Consider the following 17,256-nt stretch of genomic DNA (forward strand, 5'->3'; position numbering starts at 1 on the left):
AAAAATTCTGTCATTAATAACTCAACCCTCATGTCGTTCCAAACCCGTAAGACTTTTGTTTATCTTCGGAACACAAATAAAGATGTTTTGAATGAAATCTGCGAGCTTTATGTCACTCCATTGACAACTACACAACTACCACTTTGTCGACTCAAAAGATTGAGTGGATTAGTCCAAATTTTCTGAAGAGACTTGATTGCTTTATATGATGAACAGATTTAATTTAGTCTTTTATTCACATGATATTAGCAGATGATCAACAATATTGGCTTCACTTGTGACAGGTTATGATGTTTAAAGTCAGTGTAGGCAAATATAGGCAATATTTCATTATAGTGTAGTAGATGTATTATAGTATTTTTTTTTTTTTACAGCTCATGATAGTGTACAGCTCAGGATAGCAGTTCCTGTGAACAATTAGGGGCTGTTTACACAACACCGTTTTCAACTAAAAACGTAAAACTTTTATGCGTTTTGGCCGCTCGTTTACACAACAACGGCGTTTTGGGTGGCTGAAACCGCAAACTTTTCAAAACGGATTTTGAAGTGCAAGTTTTTGAAAACGGTCTCCGTGTAAACAACAAAAACGCAAATCTCTGAAGACGATGACGTCATGCACATGCGTATTACGTGTTCAATCTATAGTGTTTCATCGCCATCTAATGGCCCGGCAGCAGTATAGGCCTACAGCGTTTTTAGTCGTTTTTGCGGATCCATGTGAATCGGGATCGTTTTGACAACGGTGTCGTCTGTACGGGGAAAAACTTCTCCTTTTTAAGCATATCGTTGTCGTGTATACGTACCCTCAGTCACATAGCATTTTAGGTTCAGATGAGAAAGACTCAAAACCAGTTCAGGATTCCAGAACTGAGCAGATTTCAAATCACATACTTCCGGGTGGTCCTGCGCCAGCCGAGTAACTGCCATTGAGATGAATAAAAATACTAACAAACAGCTTTCTAGAGGTTTTATTTTGATCTCCTTAAAACATTACGATTTGAATTGAAAAGGAAAATTAAGGGAAGCTCTAACAAACCTTTGCCATTATTCAGGTTTACGTTTATTTCTTGTTACCATCTAGTTTTTTGTCTGCATTGTCCACAAAAATTAAAGCTTTTAAAAATGGGTTTTTTACAAAGTGCCTAGAACTTCTTCCAGGCTACTTCCCTGGCTATTCTTCAGTGTGGACCCAACAGTATGCTTCTGTGCACCACTTTGCAATTAGCACCTCTCTATTCCCGCTTTCAGCTAACTTAGCCTTCACTCTTCTCTCTAAATGAATTTTCTTCTAAAAAGACCAGACTCTTATGCAAGCAACAGAGCACCTGCCAGCCCACCCCCCACCCCCCTGTCTCAAGACAGCAGATGAGAGACACATCAGTGATGTGATAACAGGCAGACTGGCAAATTCATGGCATCTTTTGATTCTTGCAAACGCAATTAATTAAAGAACTGCGAGTACCGAGGTAGGCAATGGCACAAAGACAAAATAAATTGGAGTTTGGACCGAAGTCTTTCTTTTAATAAATATTCTGTATAAGAGGACATGCAATTGTAAAGAATTGCTTTTCCATGCAATTTAATAATAATTTCACAAAAATATTCACATAATAAAAAATGTTCATTCAGTGAGGAAAATTAGAGCGCACTTCATTTCAGTTGAAGCATAAATTCTCCCTTAGTGATGCATGAAATGTTACAGTTTACAACGAAAATTAAGTCTAGTGTTACAACTTCAATAGAATTTTTTTGTTTTTAGTGAGTGCATTTTTGATGGATGTCTCAAGAAATACACGTTTGATTATGTAACTGAATTATGCATTGCATCAAGGTGTGATTGGTGCTATGCATTCTGACACACATTAAAGTTGTTTAGTGGGTGAAGCGCCATTGCACCGTATGCAAGATTAATGGCTGCCTCTGGCCCTGAACCGCTAAGGCTAACAGAGACACCCTGGCCAGCAGCGCACCATTTATAAATCAAGCTAAATGGATCGATATTTTCAGGACTATGGAGGTAAAGTATGGCAACTCCTGCTTTAGGAAATCCCATTATGAATCGGGGATGAGTCTGAAACTCGAGGAAGCTGGTGGAAACTCGAGGTTATACTCTGACCCCTGTGTTCCATACAATAAGACGGTCAATAAAATTTCCATCTTTATTACAGTCTATAACTAAGATTTAAATTCTTAAGCCCTCACTAATCCTGTCTTATAGCTGTAATTCTCAATTTAATGGATGAACGCTGATGTAATCATGAAAAGTTCATTTATAGCTCTGCTTAAATACCATCTGAGGGAAAAAAATATAAGGGATTTGTAAATCTAGCAAAAATCTCTATATTAACTAATGTTGATATCTGAGTTTATGTTTATATATCAATCATATAGAAAAGTATTAGCAGGGAGCTTGTGTGTTAAATGTTTAACATACAGCATATGTTTCATTTATATATGTTTGTGTGATTTTTTGTTTGTTTGTAGGGCATTTCAACACAATCTCATGGGAATCCGTAACTATTTTACGTTTTGGCATATTGCTAATTCCTATCAGTTCTTACAATCTCATTCCAAGGATTTCATACAATCTGCTTACGTCCCAGTGATGTTTATACTTAGGAATGGGCCTTCATGCTTACATTTTTTCAAAAAATCATACATTTTCGTACAAATTTATACGAGACTGACACATTTGTAAAAAAAAAGTGTCAGTGTTTTCTTGTGAGATCAGGTTGGACCTTTACACCACATCTACACCAGACGAGAGCAGTGTGACACGAATAGCAAATAGAACCCATTATAATCAATGATGCTGTACTGGATGTGGCGCGATGCGACAACAAATTCCCAACAGTAAACTAATGCCCCATTCTATTTCTGACGTACTTCAAGCGTTCGTGCTTCTGACATAAAGAACAAATGGATTTGTAATGGTCGCTTTGTCTCATCCAGTGTAGACAGCCTCAAGCTTTAGACATGGTGTTTTAAAATTAGTCGAAATTGACAAATGTACGTTGCGATGTGACCACATATCACATCGCATGGAAGTATGGAAGTAGCCACATATCTATTCTTCCATGTTGTGATGTACATCAGAGTGAAAAAGTGGTTCGAGCTAAAACTGGGTACATTCGATTAGCATGAAAACGCATCCCAGAGAACGGTCGACTTGGTACCCATGTGTTATTAACCCCTAGGTTCATTTTGCGCCGGAATTGTCCTCTAAATACCAATAGTCTATTTTTTTTATCAGTTTTATTTTGATAAACATGACACAATATAACATCGCGACTACATGAAAATAGCTTTTACTGTTATAAAAATGCTGATTTGTGCGTAGTAGTGGAACTGAAGGTGTTTGAATAAACACAAACACATGTGATCATTGTCATGCGGTGGATTCGTCCAATCGTGGAACAGTTGTGTCGTCATCAGAGCTCTTGCAGCCGTTCTAGAGAAGCTGTGCAGAATGAATCAGTCGGCTGTTCTCGAATCACTCTCGCGGTACTTTAATGCCATACGCCACAGTCACGTGGCGTCGGCGCTGTCTCAAGTCGGACAATATTTCTAAAATATTAGCCGTTTTGCTAACTTACACCACTGAATTATACAGTCCCCTCCCTCAAAAATCCCAACCTGGATTGACATGTTAGCTCTCAAAATGACTTAGCACTTTAGAGCGTTCTGACTGCCAAGGGCACACGCAGAAACTAGTGTGATTTCTCAAGATACCCGTTTCAGTGATATCTGTCAGGTGAGAGGGAAGTCATTCCCTAAAAACTACAACAACCGAATTGTGACCAAGTGGATATCACCTTATGTAGTTCATCAGTTCAAGTAAGAACAACTCTAAAGCTGGACTCGAAGAAAACTTGTGAAAATAATGACCTATTTCGCATGTCCCAGATTTGCCGAAGCCTTTCTCTCTATTGTGCATCTGTAATGCAGGTGATGGTGATTTATGAGCAGAAGTAAAGGATGTGCCTGAGATTTGATAATTTCCCCATACCCTTCAGCATCACACTCACTGGGGAGATAAGAGACTGGAAATATTGGCTGCGGGCATTAATACCTCATGTGTGTGCTCTGCTTATTTTGTCACTTTCTGTAACTGAATTCCTATCTGTCATGCTGAAGTCTACACTAATTTGAGGGGTGACCAAATTCCACAAGTTATCTCACTTTTTTACTCACAAGGCTGTGAAAAGAAAATAGCAGTGTTATAGTTTCATCAAAAATATATAATACATTTGAACATGTTCTGAGGAAACCTGTGTGTGATTGCAAGGTGATTGCAAGATGGTTGCTTAATCAAGTCAAAAGAGTGGTTCATCCTTCAATGTATGTCTATAGAATTTTTGTCCTTATTTTATTGTTTGTCAACTGTCAGACTGCTTGGAAAAGCAATAGCAGCCCCCAACAATTTGATGTATCATTCATGTCTGTAGGGACATTAGTAGGGAGTTGCATGCTGAATTGTAACATTTTTTTTATTGTTGTTTTGCACATATTTACCAAGGGTGCCAATATTAGTGTAGGTGGCTTAAGTGAAAAGCCCCCATTGTGAACTTTGCCTGCTTTTCATTCATTTTGATTAATATTTCTGTTTTCACAGGGGCCTTATGCCGCGGACTCTTGACAGCCAAATCACCTTGGAGAAAACACCGAGTTACTTTGTAACACGGGAGGCACCGCGACGCATCTCAAACATGTCTCGTGAAACGAAGCTGATTGTTGTAGTGCGAAACCCGGTAACAAGGGTGATCTCCGACTACACACAGACCCTGTCGAAGAAGCCCGACATCCCCTCTTTTGAGGAACTAGCATTCAAGAACAGGAGTCAAGGCATCGTGGACACCTCCTGGAATGCCATCCGCATAGGCATGTACATCCTACACCTGGAGAACTGGCTGCAATACTTCCGTCTGTCACAGATTCATTTCGTCAGCGGGGAGCGGCTCATCACGGATCCGGCCGGAGAGCTGGGCCGGGTGCAGGACTTCCTGGGGCTCAAACGCATCATCACAGACAAGCACTTCTACTTCAACCGAACAAAAGGCTTCCCGTGCCTGAAGAAGCCGGAAAGCAGCAGCCAGCCCCGCTGCCTGGGCAAGTCCAAGGGCAGAACTCACGTTCAGATTGACCGGGAAGTTATTGAGCAGCTTAGAGAATTTTATAGGCCATTCAATGTGAAATTTTATGAAATGGTGGGTCATGACTTCAGATGGGACTGAGGAGTCACCCAAAAATGTAAATTCGGTCATCATTTACTCACCCTAATGTCGTTCTAAACCTGTCTTACTTTCTTTCTTGAGTGGAGCAAAAAAGAAGATATTTAGAAGAATGTGCTGGGTACTGTTTTGTCATTTCATATAAAGTCATAAACTTGTATAATACTTTATGGTGTTTCTGCACCCTTTTTAAAGTTTGAAAGCTCTAGTAATATATATACTATATAACTTGTATTTATATATACATTACCGATTCAAAAGTTTGGGGTCAGTATGTTTGTTTGTTTTTGAAGAAATGAATACTTTTATTTAGCAAGGATGCATTAAATTTATCAAAAGTAACAGTAAAGACATTTATAATGTTACAAAATATTTCTATTTCAAATAAATGCTGTTCTTTTTAACTTTCTATTCATCTAAAAATCCTGGGGGGAAAAAATAACCGTTTCCTCAAAAGTATTAAGCAAAAATAACCGTTTCCGCAAAAATATTAAGCAGCTCAACTGTTTTCAACATTGATAATGATAAATGTTTCTTGAGCAGCAAATCATCATATTAGAATGATTTCTGAATGATCATGTGACACTGAAGACTGGAGTAATGATGTTTTAAAAATTCAGCTTTGACATCACAGGAATAAGTTACATTTTAAAATATATTATAATGGAAACAGTTATTTTAAATTCTAATAATAGTTCACAAAATTACTATTTTACTTTTTTTTTTTTTTAAAGCACCCTTGGTGGGCATAAAGATCATCTTTCAAAAATATAAAAAAAATCTTACTGACCAAAAACTTTTTGAATGGTGGTACAGTTTTAAACAGGTTTGGAGGGTGAATAAATGATGACATTTAATTTTTGGTTGAACTATACGTTTAAATCAGTTTGAGGGACAAAAGGAAACATCTCAAACTAATTAAGACCCAGTGCTCTTAATATATGAAAAAGACAAAATATGGGCAAACAACAACGTTGTATGTACTGTAGCTCAAGAGACTTTGCCTTTGACATGAAATGCTTTAATACATTTAGAACTCACGCAAGCTCATTAAACAAACAGATTAAGTGAGAAGCTGTTGTTCAGTGTCACAGCGTTTGGTATGCACAGCATTTGTTTCATTCATCGCCATCCTGTTACTGTTTAAAACTCAACCAAGTCAATCATCTTGATATGAAATAGAAACCCATAAAGCATACAGTGACTGCTGAGGTGTGTCATTACGTTTATCTCAAGAAATGTAACACAAAAAAAAAAAACAAATTAAACAAATCCTAAAGAACCACATTCACTTTCATCCTCACTGCAATATGTTAAGTTGCTTCAAGTTCTGTACATCCAATGAGAACAACTACCTCTGTTTAATTTAATTTATTTATTTTTGTTTATGGATATTTCTTAAGGCCAATAGAGAAACAGGCTCAACAGATTTAAGGGGTCATGACATAATTTTTTATTTTAATTTTACAATGTTCCTTGAGGTTCGCTTATAATGTTAATAAAAGTTTTTTTGCACAAAAATAATAATATCATATATATATATATATATATACCCTATCATTTCAGACCCTCTGTCTGAAATGATCTGTTTTTAAGTGAAGGCTCTTTTAAAGCAGCACTATGCAGGAATTCCGTTTTTGTCAAACAGCGACCCCTAGAGTCGCTGTGGAGTACTTGTACTGTCGTGAATAGCACTCACGCAGAGATGGCTCGCACTCACGGCCGGATCCCCTCCCCCTGTACACCGGTACCTGTTCAGTAGGATGGAAGCTGTAACGAGTGGAAATAAGGTATGGCCCCTTTAAGAGCTGCGCGCGCCCTGTTTAACTGTCGGCAGTCTGTATTGTATGTGCGCCTCAAACACCACATGTATACGCCGCCGGGTTATTTCTGTTTGATGTTTATTTTATCAGAATTTTATCAGATCTTTTTTGCCGTGAAGCAATTGGTTACATTGCGAGACCTGATATCACGCGACACTTCCTGATGCTGCGGCCGGCGGCCCGCCGGCTCAAAGTTGCAAGTGTGTTTTTTCCGCTCACATGCGATAGGGGGGTGCGAAACGACCACCATTCAACCCGAAAAGAGTAATATAACCATTCCAATGACTCCGAAGCTGTTCGGTTGAGGTAAAAAACCTGCATAGATCACCTTTAAGGCTTGTCAGTAAACAGCCACTGTTTTGATTGGCTAAAGTCATCGCATAGGAAACAGTATAAACGCCCACTCGCGATTGCATGTGCATGTTTTGAAAACATTATCAACTACAGACAAAGCATTATGAAATAATTTACTTGTGTGATGCAGCTGCTGTCAGATCCAGTGCAGTTGGCTGCTTTATCTTTCAACAAATGTTCCTTTGCAAACTCTCCATTACAATGTGCATCATTTAAAAAACAAAATACTCAGAACAAACATAATCCTCCAACGTGACATTAAAATAAACCCACCACTGGTTTCAGATGCTGGGACCTTCTTAAATCTGTACAGAGAAACAAACAAGCTGTTTAAACTGAACGTACCTTTATAGTTCCATTCACTCTTCCATTTGTCCTGTTGTCGGCAGACTCAAGTACGTGGAGTATGTCAGAAACTGAATGCGCATCTGCTGTATCCAATGTAGACACCAACAGCATTATAATGGGTTCCATTTGCTTTTGAAGCGACGCTCGCATCCAGTGTGGGCCAATATCAGCTGTTAAGTGTCTGAAGGCCAGTGGGCGGGGCCTATGGTGTGATGATGTATAACTATTCATCGATGTCTTGCTCTGAAGGCAGTCATATGCAAATGTGTTGATCCCCCCAAAATCAAAAAAGCTGTTTTTGGAGCTTGATTAAATAAATAGGGTTTATAATGGGGAGGATGTGTTAAGCTATGAAACTTGAAAATGTTTTAATGTTACAACGACCTATTAAATGTCAAAAGATCAAGGCAAATTTGATTTCTCATCTCATGACCCCTTTAAATATCTTTTCATTGGTCATTCTGATGCACAATTCAAACAGTAGGAAGAGGTAATTCAGCGCATGACTGTCTAGTAAAAAGTTAAAAATAGGATTTTCTTGCTCTTTTGATGCACCATGTAAACATACTCTAACATTCAACACTCAGCTCTCTCCCCAGTCATTCAGCAATCATCACAGCAGCCGTTCATGGTGTTAGCAACAGCCAGGTCAGAGGTTTGATTCTTTGATTCTCTGATGAAACCAATTAAATGTATAGCTTGAATGCACTGTGAACCATGAGCCAAATCATAAATACGAATCTAATGTTTAAATGCCTAGTGAGCTTGATGAAGAACAGTGTGACCTATGCCAGGTGTCATTTACATACATTACAAAAAAGTGTTACAGTATATGTACTGTTAGAAAAAAAAAAAGTCTAATTCTCAAGTTCATACACGGTGGATAATGGTAAAACTATGAAAGTAAAGGCCTTTCAAACAAAAAAAGCATGTTGAATTGCAATTGAAAAGAAAAAACTCCTGCAGTTCCTGGACGTGCAATGCTGAACATCCAACTGAATTTGTGACAATGCAATGAAAATACAAAGCATTAAATGCAAGAACTGTTTTTCAATTAGTGCAATTCAACATGCTTTTGTGTTTCAAAGATATTTGTCAATAATTTACTTCCATAAACTTCTATACGTAACAATATAACTTCAAACCAAAAGCAACTCAAGGTGCGTTTACACAACAACAATATACTTAAAAACAGAAACGTTTTTCCTTCGCGTTTTTGAAAAGGTTTGTGTACAGACGACAACGTTGTCAAATCCGGATCAATGAAAATGTCTAAAAATGCTGTATTATGCAAGCTCAGAATTATATTTAGTTGGCAATCTTAGGATTTGGCATATGAACGGCCAAAACGCATAAAAAGTTTTCAGTTTTTAGTTGAAAACAGTGTCATGTAAACAACCCCTCAAATTACAGCGGTTTTGGTACAAGAAACATAAGTAGACTTCAGAAGAAAGAAAATGGTGCAAGTGTTCTGGTATATGGCCCCATACCATCTCCTCACTTAAAAAAAAAATTGTTTCAGCTATACAGTGCTTTGGTTAAAATCCATAAATGAGAAAAGAATATAGTGGGTTTACTCATCTAATGGGTGTTTATCTTTTTTGTACAGTGATGTCCTTTATCTATAAATGCAGTATTTGCAGCATTTTGAATGAAGCAGGGCCTCAGTCCATCTGTCAGAGCGATGAATCAAGCATTAGCTCGTCCTTTAAAACACATCTGTGAGCTCTGAAAAGGTCTACCATTGATTTGCTATGATCATGAGGGAGGAAACAGCGCAATTACTGGTAGAGGCCAGTTTAACCTTCAAAGTAAATACCGAGAAATAAACAGACAGTGCGGAAAATGTCATGAACTTTGAGCTTTTCAGAAGCATCTTGTACCCTGGCCTTAATAAGTAATGTCAACAAAGTCAGGTATGCCTCGTCTGCCTGTCAGAGATGGTTGGAGAGTGTGAAAGTCCATTAGGATGTTATTCTAGTCTAGTGCTTTTAAATGGCATATGAAAGCATCCCATATAATGATCAACCAATATGGAGTTTTTAATGGCTGATGCAGATAGTAATATCTAGAGATGAAGTGGCTGATGCTTCTCAAACTAGCACTCAAGAATCCATATTTTACCAATGACAAGGATAATTAAGATTAATTTTGTGATGGGTTGGATGTTAGAGGTAAGCCATTTTTCTAACACAGCCACATCAGCAAACCAGTGTTCCCTTAATTGTCTCTATTGGGTGGACAGTTCAACCACCTGAGCAAAAACATCCCTTATAAAAGGCCTGTACAGCTTACACACAAAACCTACTTACATCATGCAGTTTTCAACATTAAAGTCCTATTTCTATTTTATTTGACCGATCTATTAAATAATTTAATAGATAGGAAACATTTCATTGTCATCTAAACCCCTGAAACACACACACAAAACCTATTTGAGGCATTTAACTAGGGATGGGTTTCAAGAACCGATTCCATTTTAGAACAGGTTCCAAATTTCCCAGAACCGGTGAATCAATAATTAACATCCATTTCGATTCCACTAATCGGTTCCTGTGTGCGCATTAGTTAGGCTAGTTGTTTTTGCTATGGTATTTTTAAACCATAGGCAAAAGTTCCTAGCCTGTTGATTTTTGTTCATGGTTTTCAGCTACAACAAAATGTTTTGCAATAAGACTTAGAATAAATGTTAATGATTAAGTGTTTTTTTTTACCTTATTGGAATCGAAATTAGGAATCGATAAGCAGAATTGGAATCATTAAAGGTGACCTATAATTCAAAATTGAATTTACCTTGGTATAGTCAAATAACAAGAGTTCAGTGCATGGACATGACATAGAGTGAATCTCAAACTGGACTGTTTTCGCGTTCTCATTTAATTCACGTTTATGAAAAACACCCCTGAAAAACGGTCGGTTCTCCACACAATACCGACTGTGACGCAATAGTCGGGATCATTAATATGTACGCCTCCAAATATTTGCATAATGCCAGCCCTCAATGCCAGGCGAAACTGCGCAGCCGAAGCATGGCAGTTGCTCAGTGTGGATGTACACATGAACACAAAAGTATTTTTTTAGTTCCTTCATCTGAGCCTCTGGAGAAACAATGGGTTAATTTTATTTTCTCTGGAAATTTCCAAACATTTCACCGACGACTGTTTCCTCAACTTGGGCCAATACAGAGCTGGCCTCGGATCGAGCTACCAAGCAACACTTTCTGATGTGTAATTGTTCAAGTTCAGACAGGTAATCTTTCTCTCAAAATAGTTCAATACTGTTTATGCATCAGTAAGTCAAGCCAGTGACTAAAATATCAGCTTCACATCGTTTCTTTTAGTAGGATGAAAATAATCGTATTTAAATTGTGAACAAATTATATACAGAAAGCGATCAAAGAACAATCTTTCCACACAGCGCGAGTTTATCTGGACACTTGCCAAACTCGTTATGAAATCAATGACGCACGTTACTGCACAACGAAGCTCTTACTGTATTTACATCATCGTGTTTGCATTGGTGAAAGCCTTAGAGAGAGTGCAGAAACTGCTTTGCAATGATAAGATCTTCATTCTCACGATCAACACACTGTCATCTGCTCAATGCTCATCACGGCAACATTTTATGTGATGGGAATAGATCTAAATACTTTAAAAACATCTCACGATTCGTTAATCTCGATAGCTGTTATAGTAAAAACGTATAATAGCAGTAGTAAAAGTATTCGGGAGAGAGTTTCACATGTAATGCGTTGCTATTTCATATGCAAGCATGTCAGCCAATCACAGCAGTGGGCGGTTACACTGAATCCCACAGCAGACACGCCCCCTTCAAACAGAGTGTTCAAATCAGAGGCTAAAAGCAGGCTAGGAAAAATGCCATTTATTTCTAAATTATGATTATTTTTTATCTAAAAAACATACTAACATTATAAGGGTAACCCAGGAAACATTATAAAATAAAATAAAAAAAACATTCTAGGGCACCTTTAAAACTCAAATGATACGCAAACCCTAGCATTGTGTAGTTTTCCTTACCACTATTATTTTTATTAATTGTTTAATCATTTTAATGGAACCGGAATCAGATCCAGAATCGTTTGGCAGGACCGAAACTGAAAAGTGTCTTACGTTTCTGGTTTAAAATCACATTAAAATGCACACACAGGGACTTATAGGCGGAATCGAAATAAGTGTTTCTTATCGAATCACCGATTCTGGGAAATTTGGAATGATTCTCAACACCCATCCCTACTGAGCTGCACCCTTTACTCTGCAGGTGTGAATTTGCATTTCATTCAGCCTGATGATTATTCATTTCACTTTTGGTGTAAAAGGGCCTTCACATTTGCCATTAATAGACTTTTTTTTTAAAACAAGCAAGCCTAGCCTAGGAGAGAAAATCAACGCAAAAGTAATGTATTGCATAACTTTCATCAAAAGTAACGCAATTAGTTACTTTTTAGGGAGTAATTAAATATTGTAATGCATTACATTTAAAAGTAACTTTCCTCGACGCTGACCGCAACCACTGAAATACTCCAACAGTGAATGATCATTCTCTTTCTATGAAACCTGTACAACGCATTCACTGGTTCTAACTCTATAGTTATTTCTCACTCACTAGAAGGCATTCAAATAGCTTTCCCCTGCCTTCTCACAGCATTTTCTTTTTCTCTGTGCGTGTGCGAGATCAGAAGTGTGGGGCCATGCAGGTGCACTGGAACACTGCAGCCAACCAAAGCCCTGCATCCAAATATGCCTACATCCATACTATAGTACACACAGGGATGTAGTGGAGGCTAAACGCACGTAAACGCCGTTTACGCACCTCCCAATATTCGTAAATAGCGTTTACCCACCTCCAAAGTGCGTTTATCCACCTCTAAATTGCGTTTATCCACCTCTAAATAGCCTGTAGTAGACATTTTAAATTAAGCTTATGTCGTTTTAGTTTCATATTGTTCATTATTAGTTTCATAATTGTTAAACCTAAGACGAACTCTTTCATATGGCGCTGCATTACTGTCAGTGTTGTTGACTATTACTGACGGTGGTTGCGCTGTTGACGCTCGCGCAGCCTCTCGAGGAGAAATCTACACTAGTGCTGCCGCGATTAGTCGACTTAGTCGACGTAATCGACCATGCAAATTAGTCGACGCCAATTTTTTTAGTCGACGTGTCGTTTTACTATTGACCGCATATTTATTTTTGGTCTCCCGTCTCAAACGGCTCACTGTAATTCAGCTCCACACACCAGTCTGTGCGATGTGCGCGCCCTGCTGGTTAATCTGCCATCCTCTTCCTTCCCCCTCCCCCGCCTTCACTGCTTTGATATGAAAAATTGCGGAGGCAGGTGACGGTGCTTTCACACTGGGCTCGTTTGCTGCGGTCCGAGTAACTAAATACATAATCAGCTAAAACGCGCACCCGAGTCCGTGTTGCTTTCACATTCACGCGAACCGCGGCACGGGCCCGGCATGCACGCAAGTGTAAACGAGAGCTGCATCTGCGTGCCTGCCTGCTTCAGCGCGATTCATTATAAGGCAGAGCTAAGCGTAGTAGGCTAGTCCAGACTCTTTCAATTCAAATCCAATTTAATTCTATAGCGCTTTTCACAATACATATTGTTTCAAAGCAGCTTTACCTAAAATGCATGAGTGCATCTACTTTAGCCTACAATTCACAGTGATGTTATCAGTTATGCATTTCAGAAATGTACATATAAAAATGTACAGTAAGCTAATGTATTTATTTAAGGCAGGACAAAGAGCTAATTTAAGTAATGAATACATGCATGTTTGTTAATAGAGGATTAGATTAGGACTCTGACTAATGGTATAGCCTAATGGAAATGCAGATACTTATGCTTAGATTGTTAATACATAATGTTTTTCAACAGGTGACATTTTATATTTTGGCCCTTCAGTTCAAAATAAAATGGACACAACGAAATGACAAACAATGTTTTTTTTTTAATTAGTCGTTTAGATTAGCCGACTAATCGAAAAATTAGTCGAAAGATTAGTCGTTAGAAAATTATTCGTTAGTGGCAGCACTAATCTACACAAATTAGCGCACACACACTCTCAGTTAACAACGAACATACTGCCTATTAAATATAGAGTTGTATATATAGAGAGAGTTTTTATACTTTTAACGTTAAGCAACCTCAATTATTTTTCCTGAACACCATCACGATTGAAAATGTGACATTGATTTCCTACAACAGTTCAATAAACAGGTAAAATTAATTCACTTACATTTAGATGCAATATTGCCTGTTTTTGTTCTGTTTCAGCAGCGAAAATCGTTCCAAACAAAAATCACAGCAGAACCACGGCGCATCTCACAGGAACACTCAACCTGTTTTCATTACTGAATGATTCAGCATTTTGAACGAATCGATTGAGTCAAAGATTCAATGACCCATTCATAAACATCATCTCATTCCTGAATGAATCAGTCGTTTGAACAAATCGTTTGATTGAATGAATCAATGACTCACTCATTAAGACTGTCGCCACCTACTGGCGGTTTAGTGTTATGTTTAAAAGTAGTATCATTCTTTCCAATGTTTCTTATATGTAAATTTAAATCAATTTCATTACATTATTTTATGCAATTGTAATTTTTCAGTGTATATGATTTAATTTCATCAGCCCCTAGGGTAACAGCCCTATAGTGTCTTATTATTCGAAATAATTGAATTTATTGATCAAATTTAGGAATTTAAAAATGAAAGATGAAGCATACATTTAAAAATAGTGGGGGAGGGGATGCCCTTTAAAGGTGCAGATATTACAATATGCCGATTTAAATATCAAAGCTGATTGAACACTGATGAGAATATTGTTTCAGAATAAATTAACACACACACAAAAAAAAAAAATCTGGACGAGCAACTTTTTTACTCGGACAAGTGAATGACAGATTTACTTGTCCTAAGAACAAGCGTATGAAAAGGCTTAATGAGCCCTCCCTATAGCAATGTCATCAGGATACACATACACCATTAGGCAGTGGCCCACCTTACCGGGTGACCACGTCGTGGTCCACCAGAATTTATAGTTTACCCACCTCTTTTTTTACCACTACACCTCTGAGTACACACAAATAAAAAACAGTACGTGAAAAGTATCTGGAATGACTGAAGTGTGCGTTCCATGGACACTTTACCATCCCATGAAGCCACGGGAGAGAATTTGTGAATGGCAGTCCAGCGACACACTTGACACTGTAGGTCACATGACAGTGACAACATGACAGATGATACATCCGAATTGCATTCCTACTACACACATTCATACTATAGAACTTTCTTTTTTAATGGTTGTAAAGCAAGTTTCAAACCAAATGTAGCACCTACTATATATGCGGTTTCGGACACACAAATGTCCACAAGTCTGAACACGCTAAAACATTTCTGATTGGCTATTTTTCCAAAGGCTAAAATGCTATTTAATGAGCATACGGTTGTGAAAGAAACAGGTCTGATTTCTCAGGACATGTCAGGCATTGTGTGCATTTCCAAAAAATACCAAACGTAAACATAAAGTAGTTGTAATTGATCAGTTTAACCTCTAAAAAACTTGGACTTAACATCTTAAGCTGGTATATACTCATATAATCTTAAGAGTTAGGATGTGCATAGCAACAATATGTTGCACCATTGCAAACATTAAAAATAGACGTGATAATGAGCAAAAGGAAGCACTTGAGACATCATTTGAGGTGCTGAAGAGTCAACATCCATCTGCTGAAATGCATTACAATTCAACAAAACGGTGCTCATGAGGAAAAAAGGTTTGCCCTTCATATGCTCACACAACATACATCAATATTACAATATAACTACACAGAACTTGCCTGGGTTGGCCATATAATTTATAGTGGAAAAGCACTCTGTCTTGCTATAAGAAGGGGAAAAAAATCTCCCAAGTCAAAAGTACCCAAAATCCCACAGATGGGATTGGCGATGGGTGGAAACTGAGAACTGTTCAAAAGTGAGAGTAGCGAGGGAAAGCAGGGTTTGCTGAAGCTGATTTTGTGCATCACACATAAAAGATGCAATCGTCTGTACAGCAAAGCAGTTTGTTTCAAATGTCTGCTCAAAAGCACCACAAGTTTTCTGCAAAATGCCTCACAATTAGCATTCCATCTCAATTTGATAAGGCCAACCCCTTGTCACGGCTGTCAAGTCAGAGACGGTTTTGTGTCCTGCAGCGGTTTCAGCATTTAGAGCTCAGACTGGCATGTAGAATGAGCAAGGCCATCAGAGGGCCATGAGTGTCACAACACTGTCTCACCTAATGAACAGCATGCCAGAAATGTCTGTCTTCATGCAGTATTAGTTCATCCTTGTTAGAGGGAACGAAAGAAAAAAAAGCTGCTTTTGCACTGAACTTGGTCACATTTATTTAGGCCACAAGACTGTGGATTTATGCCACCTGATTCAAGTGGCAAAATGAAGCACTTTATTTGGGTCCTTTAATAAGCCATGCAAATGGTAATTTTCATGAATAAAATATGAGTTTTTGGTTGTTGTTTTTTTCCCTTTTTCAATAATAGTCAGTGAAACGAGGTGCATAACAACCTGAAAATACACCACCGTTCAAAAGTTTTGGGTCAGTGCAATTTATATATATATATATATATATATATAACTTTTATTTATCAAGGACACAACTGATTGCAATAATAAGAAATGCTTCTTGAGCATCAAATCAGCATCTAAGAATGATTTCTGAAGGATCATGTGACACTGAAGACTGGAGTAATGATGCTAAACGATGGTTATGAACATCTTTTCACTTACTGGAAGGAAGAAATGCAAATATCTCCATGTATTCATTCATAATTTATTCATGGAAAGTGCCTATACATAGCTTATTAAAAGACCCAAATAAAGTGATACATTTTAGATTTTTAACACTCTGATATGTGTGTTTTTATTAATTTTTTATATTACATGAATGTACAAACTAAATGGACTAAATCAATATATCGATCGACTGCATATAGTTCACTAAAATATAGTATAGTTCACCTAAAATAAAACTTACTGTGTGAGAAAAAAAGAAAAAGTAGTCAGAGTTTTAGTGTCAGTACTACATTAAACTACTATGTATAATGTTGAATATAATGTATAATAATGCAATAGGGGAATATGTGTGGGTTCTGATTATGCCAAATGTATTATGTTACCAGTAATAAGTGGCCTACATTATTTTAAATATATCTAGTCAGTGACAGAGTGCAAGCATATCCGTCTAAAATAATTTTGTATTTTCAGCTTAAGAATCATGATTATTTTCATTCTGGTGTCGCTATTGGTTCTCTTACGAGAGGTTCTCTCGTATTGCGTAAGCTAGCTTACGCTACGGGAAAGATTCATCTTTGCTGAGATATTGAAGCCAAAAAATTATTTCATAATTTGTATCCATTGAACAACGCAGTTCCTCTGCGGCAGAGCAGGCTAGCTAGCAGCTCATTGGTTCG

The 17,256-nt window shown here is 37.7% G+C and overlaps 1 protein-coding gene across 1 annotated transcript in view; it reads left to right on the forward strand.

Annotated features, from left to right (window-relative positions):
• Nucleotides 1–5,234, forward strand: part of hs3st2 (heparan sulfate (glucosamine) 3-O-sulfotransferase 2) — a 33,963-nt gene extending 28,729 nt beyond the window's left edge. The window contains exon 2 of the mRNA XM_056241744.1: nt 4,616–5,234. Within this exon, the coding sequence (XP_056097719.1) occupies nt 4,616–5,234 (619 nt within the window). The remainder of the gene's footprint in view (nt 1–4,615) is intronic.
• The last annotated feature ends 12,022 nt before the right edge of the window (nt 5,235–17,256 follow it).

This window comes from Rhinichthys klamathensis, unplaced genomic scaffold (genome assembly GCF_029890125.1).
Source record: "Rhinichthys klamathensis goyatoka isolate OS25496 unplaced genomic scaffold, OSU_Roscu_1.1 h1tg000670l_1, whole genome shotgun sequence".
NCBI classification, from domain to species: Eukaryota; Metazoa; Chordata; class Actinopteri; order Cypriniformes; family Leuciscidae; genus Rhinichthys; species Rhinichthys klamathensis.